Raw genomic sequence first — 12246 nt, 5'->3', positions numbered from 1 at the left:
AAAACAGTCCAAATAAATCAGGGCCTGATGTGACAGGTGGTGACAGTACACCTACTTTGAGACAAGAACCTATATTTATGCATGCTTGGTTATACTTTAAAGTCCATCCATCCATCCATCTTCTTCCGCTTATCCGAGGTCGGGTCGCGGGGGCAGCAGCCTAAGCAGGGAAGCCCAGACTTCCCTCTCCCCAGCCACTTCGTCCAGCTCCTCCCGGGGGATCCCGAGGCGTTCCCAGGCCAGCCGGGAGAGATAGTCTTCCCAGCGTGTCCTGGGTCTTCCCCGTGGCCTCCTACCGGTCGGACGTGCCCGAAACACCTTCCTAGGGAGGCGTTCGGGTGGCATCCTGACCAGATGCCCGAACCACCTCATCTGGCTCCTCTCGATGTGGAGGAGCAGCGGCTTTACTTTGAGCTCCCCCCGAATGACAGAGCTTCTCACCCTATCTCTAAGGGAGAGCCCCGCCACTCGGCGGAGGAAACTCATTTCGGCCGCTTGTACCCGTGATCTTGTCCTTTCGGTCATGACCCAAAGCTCATGACCATAGGTGAGGATGGGAACGTAGATCGACCGGTAAATCGAGAGCTTTGCCTTCCGGCTCAGCTCCTTCTTCACTACAACACTTTAAAGTCATATCCAACAATTGCGACAATTACTTTTTACTGTCAACTGAGTTTCGTTTTTTAATGATTTCTGCTGGTGGTGTGCCTCCGCATTTTTTCAACGCAAAAAATGTGCCTTGGCTCTAAAAAGGTTGAAAATCACTGACCTAGAGCACAACAATTGGGCAGGGTACTCGTGTCCCGAAGTACCACAGTGTTTCAAATCCACACTGCAAGTTTTCCCGTAGCTCTATATAGTCCAAGATGGACCAAACCCCCGGAGAACTGACGCATGCTCGGGGTGTTGTGAGCAAGCGCCACTTGTCCTGCCACAACTCTCGCCTCTTCTCGCAGGCACACTTAGACATTTTCCCAGTCACCAGACAAATACGATCATTCTTAAAAATACAAAAAAGACAATTAAGCGCTATGTAGTTGCATGTATTTATCAGGACATCGCCATCTTGTTAAAAGAGAAAACCTGGAGAAAAAAAAAAAAAGCATCAAACACGGGTAAGATTTTGTATCTTTATTTGCCACGCATGCTGGCATTTACCAAACAAAGTCTACCAAGGTCAAAAGAAAAGTCACGTGACATTAAAACTAAGAAAGTCATGCAAGTGATTCTGCTGGCCTCCAACTTTTCTTCACTCCAAAAACAAAATTGAAGGTATTTCCATTATAAGTAGTAAAAAATTATTTTGCTGCAAAGAAGTCTGTGGTTAAAAAAAAACAACTTAGGTGAGGAGAGCTGAGATTGGCCATCTTCATTGATGCCCCGCCCACCCCCCTTCCGCGCCCCAGCATGCATCACTGCTTCTGCTGCATGGCTTCTTTGCGTGCGGCGTCCTGGAGGAGCTGAGTGTCCACTTCGTCGGCGGGCAGCTGCACGTAGCGCACCACCGAGCCGCGGATGAAACAGTTTTTAACGGACAACTGATGGGGAAACGACGACAAGACAGGGGTGGGATTTTGGTAGGTCGTGAAAATGATGACAAGGAAGTCTACGTGAGATTTAGATGTGGATTCCTGCATTTTGTTATCAAGGGATCGTTATCAAAAATAAAGCAAAACTTTTTGATGTTGTGAATTAAAAAAATTTTTTTTACTGATGTGCACCCCAAAGATTGATTAATTTCATTCAAATACATTTGTTGTTACCTGTTCACCCTTATAATAATAATAATAATAATAGATTTTATTTGTAAAAAGCACTTTACATTGAGTTAAAAACCTCAAAGTGCTACAGTGTATTAAAAAAAAATACAAAAAAAATAATAAAAAATTTAAGAAAATAAAAACTAGAACAGCCAAATAGCTCAAACTAGTATGCATATATCAAAAAAAAAAAAAAAAAAGAGGCTTTTTTAAAAAGAAGGATTTTTAAGCCTTTTTTAAAAGCATCCTCAGTCTGTGGTGCCCTCAGGTGGTCAGGGAGAGCGTTCCACAGACTGGGTGCGGCGGAGCAGAAAGCCCGGTCTCCCATTGTTCGTAGCTTAGCTTTGCCCTTACTCATAAACACATTATAATGGGACTGCCTGGGACAGTAACTTTTTACAACTGCGTCTAGCAGATGGCATTGTAATGCTGTTTGTAACGTCATTTTTGTACACTGTTGTGTGATACATGTACTTTGCTGTTAGGCACACAACAAGATATAGTATGTAGGAGCTCTATTTAAAATTCCGCCTTTATATAATCACGCCAATTAGCATGCTAACGTTTTATGCTAGCAATTTTGCTAATTTTATTCACTTAAACCTAAAAATAATGGCTTCTGATACTTGGTGTCATCTTAGGCGTATGCTAACTTTTCCTATGTTATCATGCTATTGTTATGCTGGAATTTCTTCTCATTTTGATCATTTAAACCAACAATTCATGGGTTTTGAGACATGTTTCAATCTTGCAAGTAAACTAAACGTTCCCATTATAACAAGCTAATGTTTTAAGCTTGCTTTTTAGTAGAGATGTCCGATAATATCGACCTGCCGATATTATCGGCCGATAAATGCTTTAAAATGTAATATCGGAAAATATCTGTATCGTTTTTTTTTTATTATCGGTATCTTTTTTTAATTTTTTTTTTATTAAATCAACATAAAAAACACAAGATACACTTACAATTAGTGCACCAACCCAAAAACACTCATTCACACAAAAGGGTTGTTTCTTTCGATTATTAATATTGTGGTTCCTACATTATATATCAATATATATCAATACAGTCTGCAAGGGATACAGTCCGTAAGCACACATGATTGTGCGTGCTGCTGGTCCACTAATAGTACTAACCTTTAACACTTAATTTTACTCATTTTCATTCATTAATATTTTTACTGTTTTTATATTGTTTTACTTTCTTTTTTATTCAAGAAAATGTTTTTAATTTATTTATCTTATTTTATTCATTTAAAAAAAAAAGGACCTTATCTTCACCATACCTGGTTGTCCAAATTAGGCATAATGTGTTAATTCCACGACTGTATATATCGGTTGATATCGGTAATTAAAGAGTTGGACAATATCGGAATATCGGCAAAAAGCCATTATCGGACATCCCGACTTTTTAGCTAATTTTGTATATTTAGTGGCCATATGCGTGGACAGCACCTTTTAGCTCTTATTTCCAAAATGGTGTACACTACTGAATTGGGGTCTTATGGCCGCTTATGTGGACACTTATACTGCCATCTGGTGGTGTCAGAAGAGTATAACATACAATGGAATTTGAGAAAAAAAAAAGTGTAAAAGTAAGAATTAGCATGTCACTAAACATGAAGTACACGTTTGTGTACTTATGGACTAAGTACATCATATCAAAAGATGATTCTTAGTTTTTATTCTAATTAGGGTCCAATAGGCTCAAATTGCAAAGAGAAATAAAAAAAAACATGTAAACAAACAGCTTGTGCCTTAAGAGGTTTTAACCCTAAAAATCTGGGATTTTGATACTTGGCGTCAGTTTAGATGTTTGCCAACTTCTTCTATATTGGCATGCTAATGTTAACATACTAATGTTTTATGTAAGCATTTTTGCTCATTTTATTCATATTAACCTAAAAAAACATGGCTTTTTGATACTTGCCGCTATCATGGAAGTACGCCAACTTTTCCTAAGTCGTCATGCTAACATTTTATGCTTGCGTTTTAGGTTCAATCAATGGTAGACCCATCAAAATTTCCACAGGAATTTTCTCGTACTCTATAATTTCACAGTGTAGGAGACGCACCATTTACCATTTTGTTATTTTGGTTTTGGGGCAAGTTTTTGGAGTTAGATCAAAATGTCGCTGACAATCAAAACTAACCATTAGTGTTAATATTATTCATACATACAGTAATACGAGCATACTGTAGTTAGTAGGATGCTTTCAGTGAGCCTTGCATAAATTGGTTTAATATTTAGCGCAGACGCCAGTTCAAATCTATCATGTGCTACTTCACAAGTAACTTACCATGTGTGGATATTTCTCTGGATCGGTCACGCTGATATCTGTGAGCTTAATATTCAGGTACTGTAACACACACAAAAAATGTTTTTAGTCCACCACTTGTTTTTTTTTTTCCCATGGTGTTCGATCGTTAAATGTGTGGCTGGTCGACGATTTAAGGAATGGGAATGGCGACTTTCACTAGGGATGTCCCGATCCGATATTTGGATCGGATCGGCCACCGATATTTGCCAAAAAATGCGTATCGGCAAAGCATGGGAAAATGCCGATCCAGATCCAGTTTAAAAAAAAAACTCCGGTCCGTGTTTTCCAACGCACAGATTCAAATAATACATTCCACTTTTCTGCTGCTCCCTATTTCCGTTCCGCATTTTCCAGCATACCTTCAACACAACCACAAGTCTGTGGATTCTCACGCAGTTGCTTTTAGCTGCTGGCATTACACTACAGGCTCTTCCCACTCTTTTCTGTGTCTCCCTCTCATAGACAGCAAGCGCAACTTCTTACACACGTCACATACTGTCACGTCTTACGTCACATACATATACGTCCTCTCCCAGCAGAGAGGTGGCAGAATGGCTAACGTTAGCTGTGATGCTAGCACAGCCGCTAAGGTGCGCGCCTGCTCAAACGTCCTCTGCGCACGGCAAATCTATGCCACGCACAAAATCAAATAAAAAAATAAGCGCATAACAATTTTCGACACACGGACACGACAGAGAAAACAGTTTTCGTCATCATTGTTCAAATATTGTGACGTCTGTCGAGACGCTTATCTCCGTTCGGTGCCACACGTCCACACCATCAAAATGCCGAGGCAAAAATTTCCACATCAACACCGTATGAAAAAATTAGTGATTTTTTTAGTTGTGATTTCCTTCTCTGCATAAAAGTTTAAAAGTAGCATATATTAATGCAGTATGATAAAGAATATTTTAATGTAGACATGCAAGCCTTGAAAGAAAATTTTGAAAATCAAGACTACATTTCCTGCAAATGGGTGCATTTCTACCCTATATTTTAACTTTAGATTTATTCTCATATCAAACTCTTTTGGCTGTCTTTTTGACACTTACCCTCCACACCCTGGATTATAAATAATGTAAATAATTCAATGTGATTATCTTGTGTGATGACTGTATTATGACGATAGTATATATCTGATAGTATATATCTGTATCATGAATCAATTTAAGTGGACCCCGACTTAAACAAGTTGAAAAACTTATTCGGGTGTTACCATTTAGTGGTCAATTGTACGGAATATGTACTTCACTGTGCAACCTACTAATAAAAGTCTCAATCAATCAATCAAAACACATAGAATCATCATACTGCTGTGATTATATGCATCAAGTGTTCATTCAAGGCTAAGGCAAAATATCGAGATATATATCGTGTATCGCAATATGGCCTTAAAATATCGCAATATTAAAAAAAGGCCATATCGCCCAGCCCTAGTTCAATGATGCCATTTCTGTTTGTCATGTATAATTTTGTCTATTTTGTGTTTATCCTTGAATAAACAGGTCAGTTTCTTGTTACCAACCATTGTGTATTATTCAAACTCCCCTAATTCAGCTGGCTAGTTGTTATCAAGAGTACTAAAACCCTTTTCAACATGATTCTGACAACTAAGTAGGCTAAATAACGTTAAACTTTAATACATGCTCGGATAGGCCAGTATCGGTATCGGATCAGAAGTGCAAAAACAATATCGGTATCGGATCGGAAGTGCAAAAACCTGGATCGGGACATCCCTAACTTTCACTACTTTGAAGTGGTGCTGCGTAAAGAAAGGAAGATGCCGTTACAAGTTGGTGAAGGCACGGATAAAAGGTGTAGACATAGGAATTGATTTTCAAAAAGGAAGCTGATTTACATCTGGACGAACGAATTGAGTCTTTTAAACGATTACAACTGACTCCCAGTTGTGAGCCTTTCGTTTGGGAGCTGTCTTTTATGCACATGCAAATTTAGCGTCTGCAAAAGGGCTGCATTCACCTGACGTCACGTCCGGCTCATTAAACTAGGCGAGGCTCGTTAGTGGGTTCTCAATAATGGGTACTAGGCAGCGTTTTGCCTTTCTTGAAGAAAAATGCTCCATGATTGCGTTGTTTCAGGCTGTTGGAATCGCGAAAAAGGATCAAAGTTTCTTCAGAGTTTCTCGAAGGGTAATCAAAAAAAGGGCGAAAGATGACAATATTTTTCCGAAAGACGACGAGTAAAGTGGCACACACTTCAGTCCCAGGGAGCAGAGTGGAAGAACGCAGGAGTTTGCAGTGATCACTTCGTTAAAGGTTTGTTTGATACACTTTGACGTTTAGTATTTCCCTTTGAAGTATTATCTTGATAGGTTTTGTATTTCTTAAACACATTTTCGCTACGACTGTCGGCGAGTCTAAAATAAAAGGGAGCAAATGTCAGCAAAACCTAAAAGAGTTAAGCTTTCATCAAAGGCAACAATCATAAATGAATCTTTCAGCACATACATAATGTTGACATCTATAGTTATACTTTGATAAACAATCATAAATGAATATTTCAGCACATACACAATGTTGATATCTATAGTTATACTTTGATAAACAATCATAAATGAATATTTCAGCACGTACACAATGTTGACATCTCTAGTTATACTTTAATAAACAATCATAAATGAATATTTCAGCACATACACAATGTTGACATCTCTAGTTATAATTTGATAATCATAAATGAATATTTCAGCCAAACACAATGTTGACATATGTAGTTATAATTTGATAAACAATCATAAATGAATCTTTCAGCACATATACAATGTTGACATCTATAGTTGTACTTTGATAAACAATCATAAATGAATATTTCAGCACATATACAATGTTGACAGCTATAGTTATAATTTGATAAACAATCAAATGAATCTTTCAGCACATACACAATGTTGACATCTATAGTTATATTTGGATAAACAATCATAAATGAATCTTTCAGCACATACACAATGTTGACATCTGTAGTTATACTTTGATAAACAATCATAAATTAATATTTCAGCACATACACAATGTTGACATCTATAGTTATAATTTAATAAACAATCATAAATGAATCTTTCAGCACATACACAATGTTGACATCTATAGTTATAATTTAATAAACAATCATAAATTAATCTTTCAGCACATACACAATGTTGACATCTATAGTTATAATTTGATAAACAATCAAATGAATATTTCAGCACGTACACAATGTTGACATCTGTAGTTATACTTTGATAAACAATCATAAATGAATATTTCAGCACGTACACAATGTTGACATCTGTAGTTATACTTTGATAAACAATCATAAATGAATATTTCAGCACATACACAATGTTGACTTCTATGTTATACTTTGCTAAACAATCATAAATTAATATTTCAGCCATACACAATGTTGACATCTATAGTTATACTTTGATAAACAATCATAGATGAATATTTCAGCACATACACAATGTTGACTTCTATAGTTATACTTTGATAAACAATCATAAATTAATATTTCAGCACATACACTATGTTGACATCTGTAGTTATACTTTGATAAACAATCATAAATTAATATTTCAGCACATACACAATGTAGACATCTGTAGTTATAATTTGATAAACAATCATAAATGAATATTTCAGCACATACACAATGTTGACTTCAATAGTTATACTTTGATAAACAATCATAAATGAATATTTCAGCACATACACAATGTTGACTTCTATAGTTATACTTTGATAAACAATCATAAATGAATATTTCAGCACATACACAATGTTGACTTCTATAGTTATACTTTGATAAACAATCATAAATGAATATTTCAGCACATACACAATGTTGACTTCTATAGTTATACTTTGATAAACAATCAAATTAATATTTCAGCACATACACAATGTTGACTTCTATAGTTATACTTTGATAAACAATCATAAATTAATATTTCAGCACATACACAATGTTGACATCTATAGTTATAATTTGATAAACAATCATAAATGAATATTTCAGCACGTACACAATGTTGACATCTGTAGTTATACTTTGATAAACAATCATAAATGAATCTTTCAGCACATACACAATGTTGACATCTGTAGTTATACTTTGATAAACAATCATAAATTAATATTTCAGCACATACACTATGTTGACATCTGTAGTTATACTTTGATAAACAATCATAAATTAATATTTCAGCACATACACAATGTTGACATCTATAGTTATAATTTGATAAACAATCATAAATGAATATTTCAGCACATACACAATGTTGACATCTATAGTTATGCTTTGATAAACAATCATAAATGAATATTTCAGCCATACACAATGTTGACTTCTATAGTTATAATTTAATAAACAATCATAAATGAATCTTTCAGCACATGCACAATGTTGACATCTATAGTTATAATTTGATAAATAATCAAATGAATATTTCAGTCATACACAATGTTGACATCTGTAGTTATAATTTGATAAATGAATCTTTCAGCCATACACAATGTTGACATCTGTAGTTATACTTTGATAAACAATCATAAATTAATATTTCAGCACATACACAATGTTGACTTCTATAGTTATACTTTGATAAACAATCATAAATGAATATTTCAGCACGTACACAATGTTGACATCTGTAGTTATAATTTGATAAACAATCATAAATGAATTTCAGCACAATGTGTCCGTCATGTCCTCACGTATCATGTATTTTTATTTTTTCGGACAATGCTGAAGAAACAAGTCCGTGTCAAAAAAGCAACAAATTTAGCAAAGTATAACTATAGATGTCAACATTGTGTATGTGCTGAAAGATTCATTTATGATTGTTTATCAAAATATAACTATAGAAGTCAACATTGTGTATGTGCTGAAAGATTCATTTATGATTGTTTATCAAAATACAACTATAGAAGTCAACATTGTGTATGTGCTGAAATATTCATTTATGATTGTTTATCAAAGTATAACTACAGATGTCAACATTGTGTATGTGCTGAAAGATACATTTATGATTGTTTATCAAAATATTACTAGAAGTCAACATTGTGTACGTGCTGAAATATTCATTTATGATTGTTTATCAAAGTATAACTATAGAAGTCAACATTGTGTATGTGCGATGTCAACATTGTGTACGTGCTGAAATGTTAATTTATGATTGTTTATCAAAGTATAACTATAGAAGTCAACATTGTGTATGTGCTGAGAGATTCATTTATGATTGTTTATCAAAGTATAACTATAGATGTCAACATTGTGTACGTGCTGAGAGATTCATTTATGATTGTTTTGTCAACATTGTGTATGTGCTGAAAGATTCATTTATGATTGTTTATCAAATTATAACTATAGATGTCAACATTGTGTACGTGCTGAATGATTTATGATTGTTTATCAAATTATAACTATAGAAGTCAACATTGTGAATGTGCTGAAATATTAATTTATGATTGTTTACAAAATATAACTATAGATGACAACATTGTGCATGTGCTGAAATATTCATTTATGATTGTTTATCAAAGTATAACTATAGAAGTCAACATTGTGTATGTGCTGAAATATTCATTTATGATTGTTTATCAAACTAACTATAGATTTTAACATTGTGTACGTGCTGAATGATTCATTTGATTGTTTATCAAAGTATAACTATAGATGTCAACATTGTGTACGTGCTGAAAGATTCATTTATGATTGTTTATCAAAGTATAACCACAGATGTCAACATTGTGTATGTGCTGAAATATTCATTTATGATTGTTTATCAAACTATAGATTTTAACATTGTGTATGTACTGAAAGATTCATTTATGATTGTTTATCAAAGTATAACTATAGATGACAACATTATGTATGTGCTGAAAGATTCATTTATGATTGTTTATCAAAGTATAACTATAGATGTCAACATTGTGTACGTGCTGAAATATTCATTTATGATTGTTTATCAAAGTATAACTATAGAAGTCAACATTGTGTATGTGCTGAAATATTCATTTATGATTGTTTATCAAACTAACTATAGATTTTAACATTGTGTACGTGCTGAATGATTCATTTGATTGTTTATCAAAGTATAACTATAGATGTCAACATTGTGTACGTGCTGAAAGATTCATTTATGATTGTTTATCAAAGTATAACCACAGATGTCAACATTGTGTATGTGCTGAAATATTCATTTATGATTGTTTATCAAACTATAGATTTTAACATTGTGTATGTACTGAAAGATTCATTTATGATTGTTTATCAAAGTATAACTATAGATGACAACATTATGTATGTGCTGAAAGATTCATTTATGATTGTTTATCAAAGTATAACTATAGATGTCAACATTGTGTACGTGCTGAAATATTCATTTATGATTGTTTATCAAAGTACAACTATAGAAGTCAACATTGTGTATGTGCTGAAAGATTCATTTATGATTGTTTATCAAAGTATAACTATAGATGTCAACATTGTGTATGTGCTGAAAGATTCATTTATGATTGTTTATCAAAGTATATCTATAGATGTCAACATTGTGTAAGTGCTGAAAGATTCATTTGATTGTTTATCAAAGTATAACTATAGATGTCAACATTGTGTACGTGCTGAAATATTCATTTATGATTGTTTATCAAACTAACTATATATTTTAACATTGTGTATGTGCTGAAAGATTCATTTACGATTGTTTAACAAAATATAACTATAGATGACAACATTATGTATGTGCTGAAAGATTCATTTGTGATTGTTTATCAAAGTATAACTATAGATGTCAACATTGTGTATGTGCTGAAAGATTCATTTATGATTGTTTATCAAAGTATAACTATAGATGTCAACATTATGTATGTGCTGAACATTTATGATTGTTTATAAAAGTATAACTATAGAAGTCAACATTGTGTACGTGCTGAAATATTAATTTATGACTGTTTATCAAACTAACTATAGATTTCAACATTGTGTATGTGCTGAAAGATTCATTTATGATTGTTTATCTAAGTATAACTATAGAAGTCAACATTGTGTACGTGCTGAAATATTCATTTATGATTGTTTATCAAATTATAACTACAGAAATCAACATCGTGTATGTGCTGAAAGAATCATTTATGATTGTTGCCTTTGATGAAAGCTTAACTCTTTTAGGTTTTGCTGACATTTGCTTTCTTTTATTTAGACTCGCCGACAAAAATGTGTTTAAGAAATACAAAACCTATCAAGATAATACTTCAATGGGAAACACTAAACGTCAAAGTGTATCAAACAAACCTTTAACGAATTGATCACTGCAAACTCCTGCGTTCTTCCACTCTGCTCCCTGGGACTGAAGTGTGTGCCACTTTACTCGTCGTCTTTAGGAAAAATCCCGCACTTAAAGCTCATAACCCTGACGTCATTCTATCAATGACTAAAAGGTGAGAAGAAGGAGAAGTTCATACCTGGTCAACCGAATGAAGAGTTCCACATATGCTGCAAACAAAGAAGAGGTATTAGCGTTGAAAATGATGTTAGAATGTTTTCATTGTGGAAGCCGTAAGAGAATGGAGGTCGTGTTTACCTGAGGTCGTTCTTCAGCTCCACCACCACATCTTTGCCCACCAGCGACTTGAAGAAGGAGTAGAAGAGCTAATGGAGACAACAAAGCAACGTTAGCTAGCTAGGACGCGGTCAAACAGTACGACAGCTGACTCCTTCAAAAGTGTCATTTTAACATTTTAACAGCGCTAAGAATGCAACAAAGCAGACAAATCACTCATTCAAGCTTTTTACTCGCCATGATTGCGACTCCGTTTTGACTTGTGCGGCGTTCCGTCTGACGTCAGTGACGCGGCGTGACGTCATATAAGCGCGGCAGCGAGTGAGGGCTGAGCCGGACCACGTGATGAGATTTGAAGAACATCTTTTATTGCTTAATTTTCTACACCAAAATTATTAATAATAATTACATTTGTAACGCACTTTACATGTGTTAAAATCTCAAAGTGCTACAAAAAAATAAAAATAGAAAGTTAGAATGTAAAATAGAACATTTAAATAGAAATAAAGACATGAAAAACACTAGATAAACACTAGATAAAACAGAAACATGGATAAAAATAGAAATAAAAACATGAACAACACTAGATAAACAC

The 12246-nt window shown here is 34.3% G+C and overlaps 2 protein-coding genes across 2 annotated transcripts in view; both read right to left on the bottom strand.

The window, feature by feature from the left end:
* Positions 1-11727, bottom strand: part of lpp (LIM domain containing preferred translocation partner in lipoma) — a 571221-nt gene extending 559494 nt beyond the window's left edge. The window contains exons 1-3 of the mRNA XM_061978393.2: positions 11673-11727; positions 11554-11584; positions 4061-4120 (exon numbers count right to left, since the gene is read on the bottom strand). The gene's annotated coding sequence lies outside the window, so the exon portion shown is untranslated. The remainder of the gene's footprint in view (positions 1-4060; positions 4121-11553; positions 11585-11672) is intronic.
* smx5 lies at positions 1209-11968 on the bottom strand. Its single transcript, XM_061978397.2, has 5 exons — positions 11889-11968; positions 11673-11740; positions 11554-11584; positions 4061-4120; positions 1209-1538 (listed from the first exon to the last, which is right to left on the bottom strand). Exons 1-5 carry the CDS (start codon positions 11889-11891, stop codon positions 1413-1415), a joined length of 288 nt encoding a protein of 95 aa, XP_061834381.1. The 5' UTR covers positions 11892-11968; the 3' UTR covers positions 1209-1412.
* Positions 11969-12246: the final 278 nt, after the last annotated feature.

The sequence above is a fragment of the Nerophis lumbriciformis genome, linkage group LG18 (genome assembly GCF_033978685.3).
Source record: "Nerophis lumbriciformis linkage group LG18, RoL_Nlum_v2.1, whole genome shotgun sequence".
Lineage (NCBI taxonomy): Eukaryota > Metazoa > Chordata > Actinopteri > Syngnathiformes > Syngnathidae > Nerophis > Nerophis lumbriciformis.
This window is presented reverse-complemented; position numbering and strand designations above follow the sequence as displayed.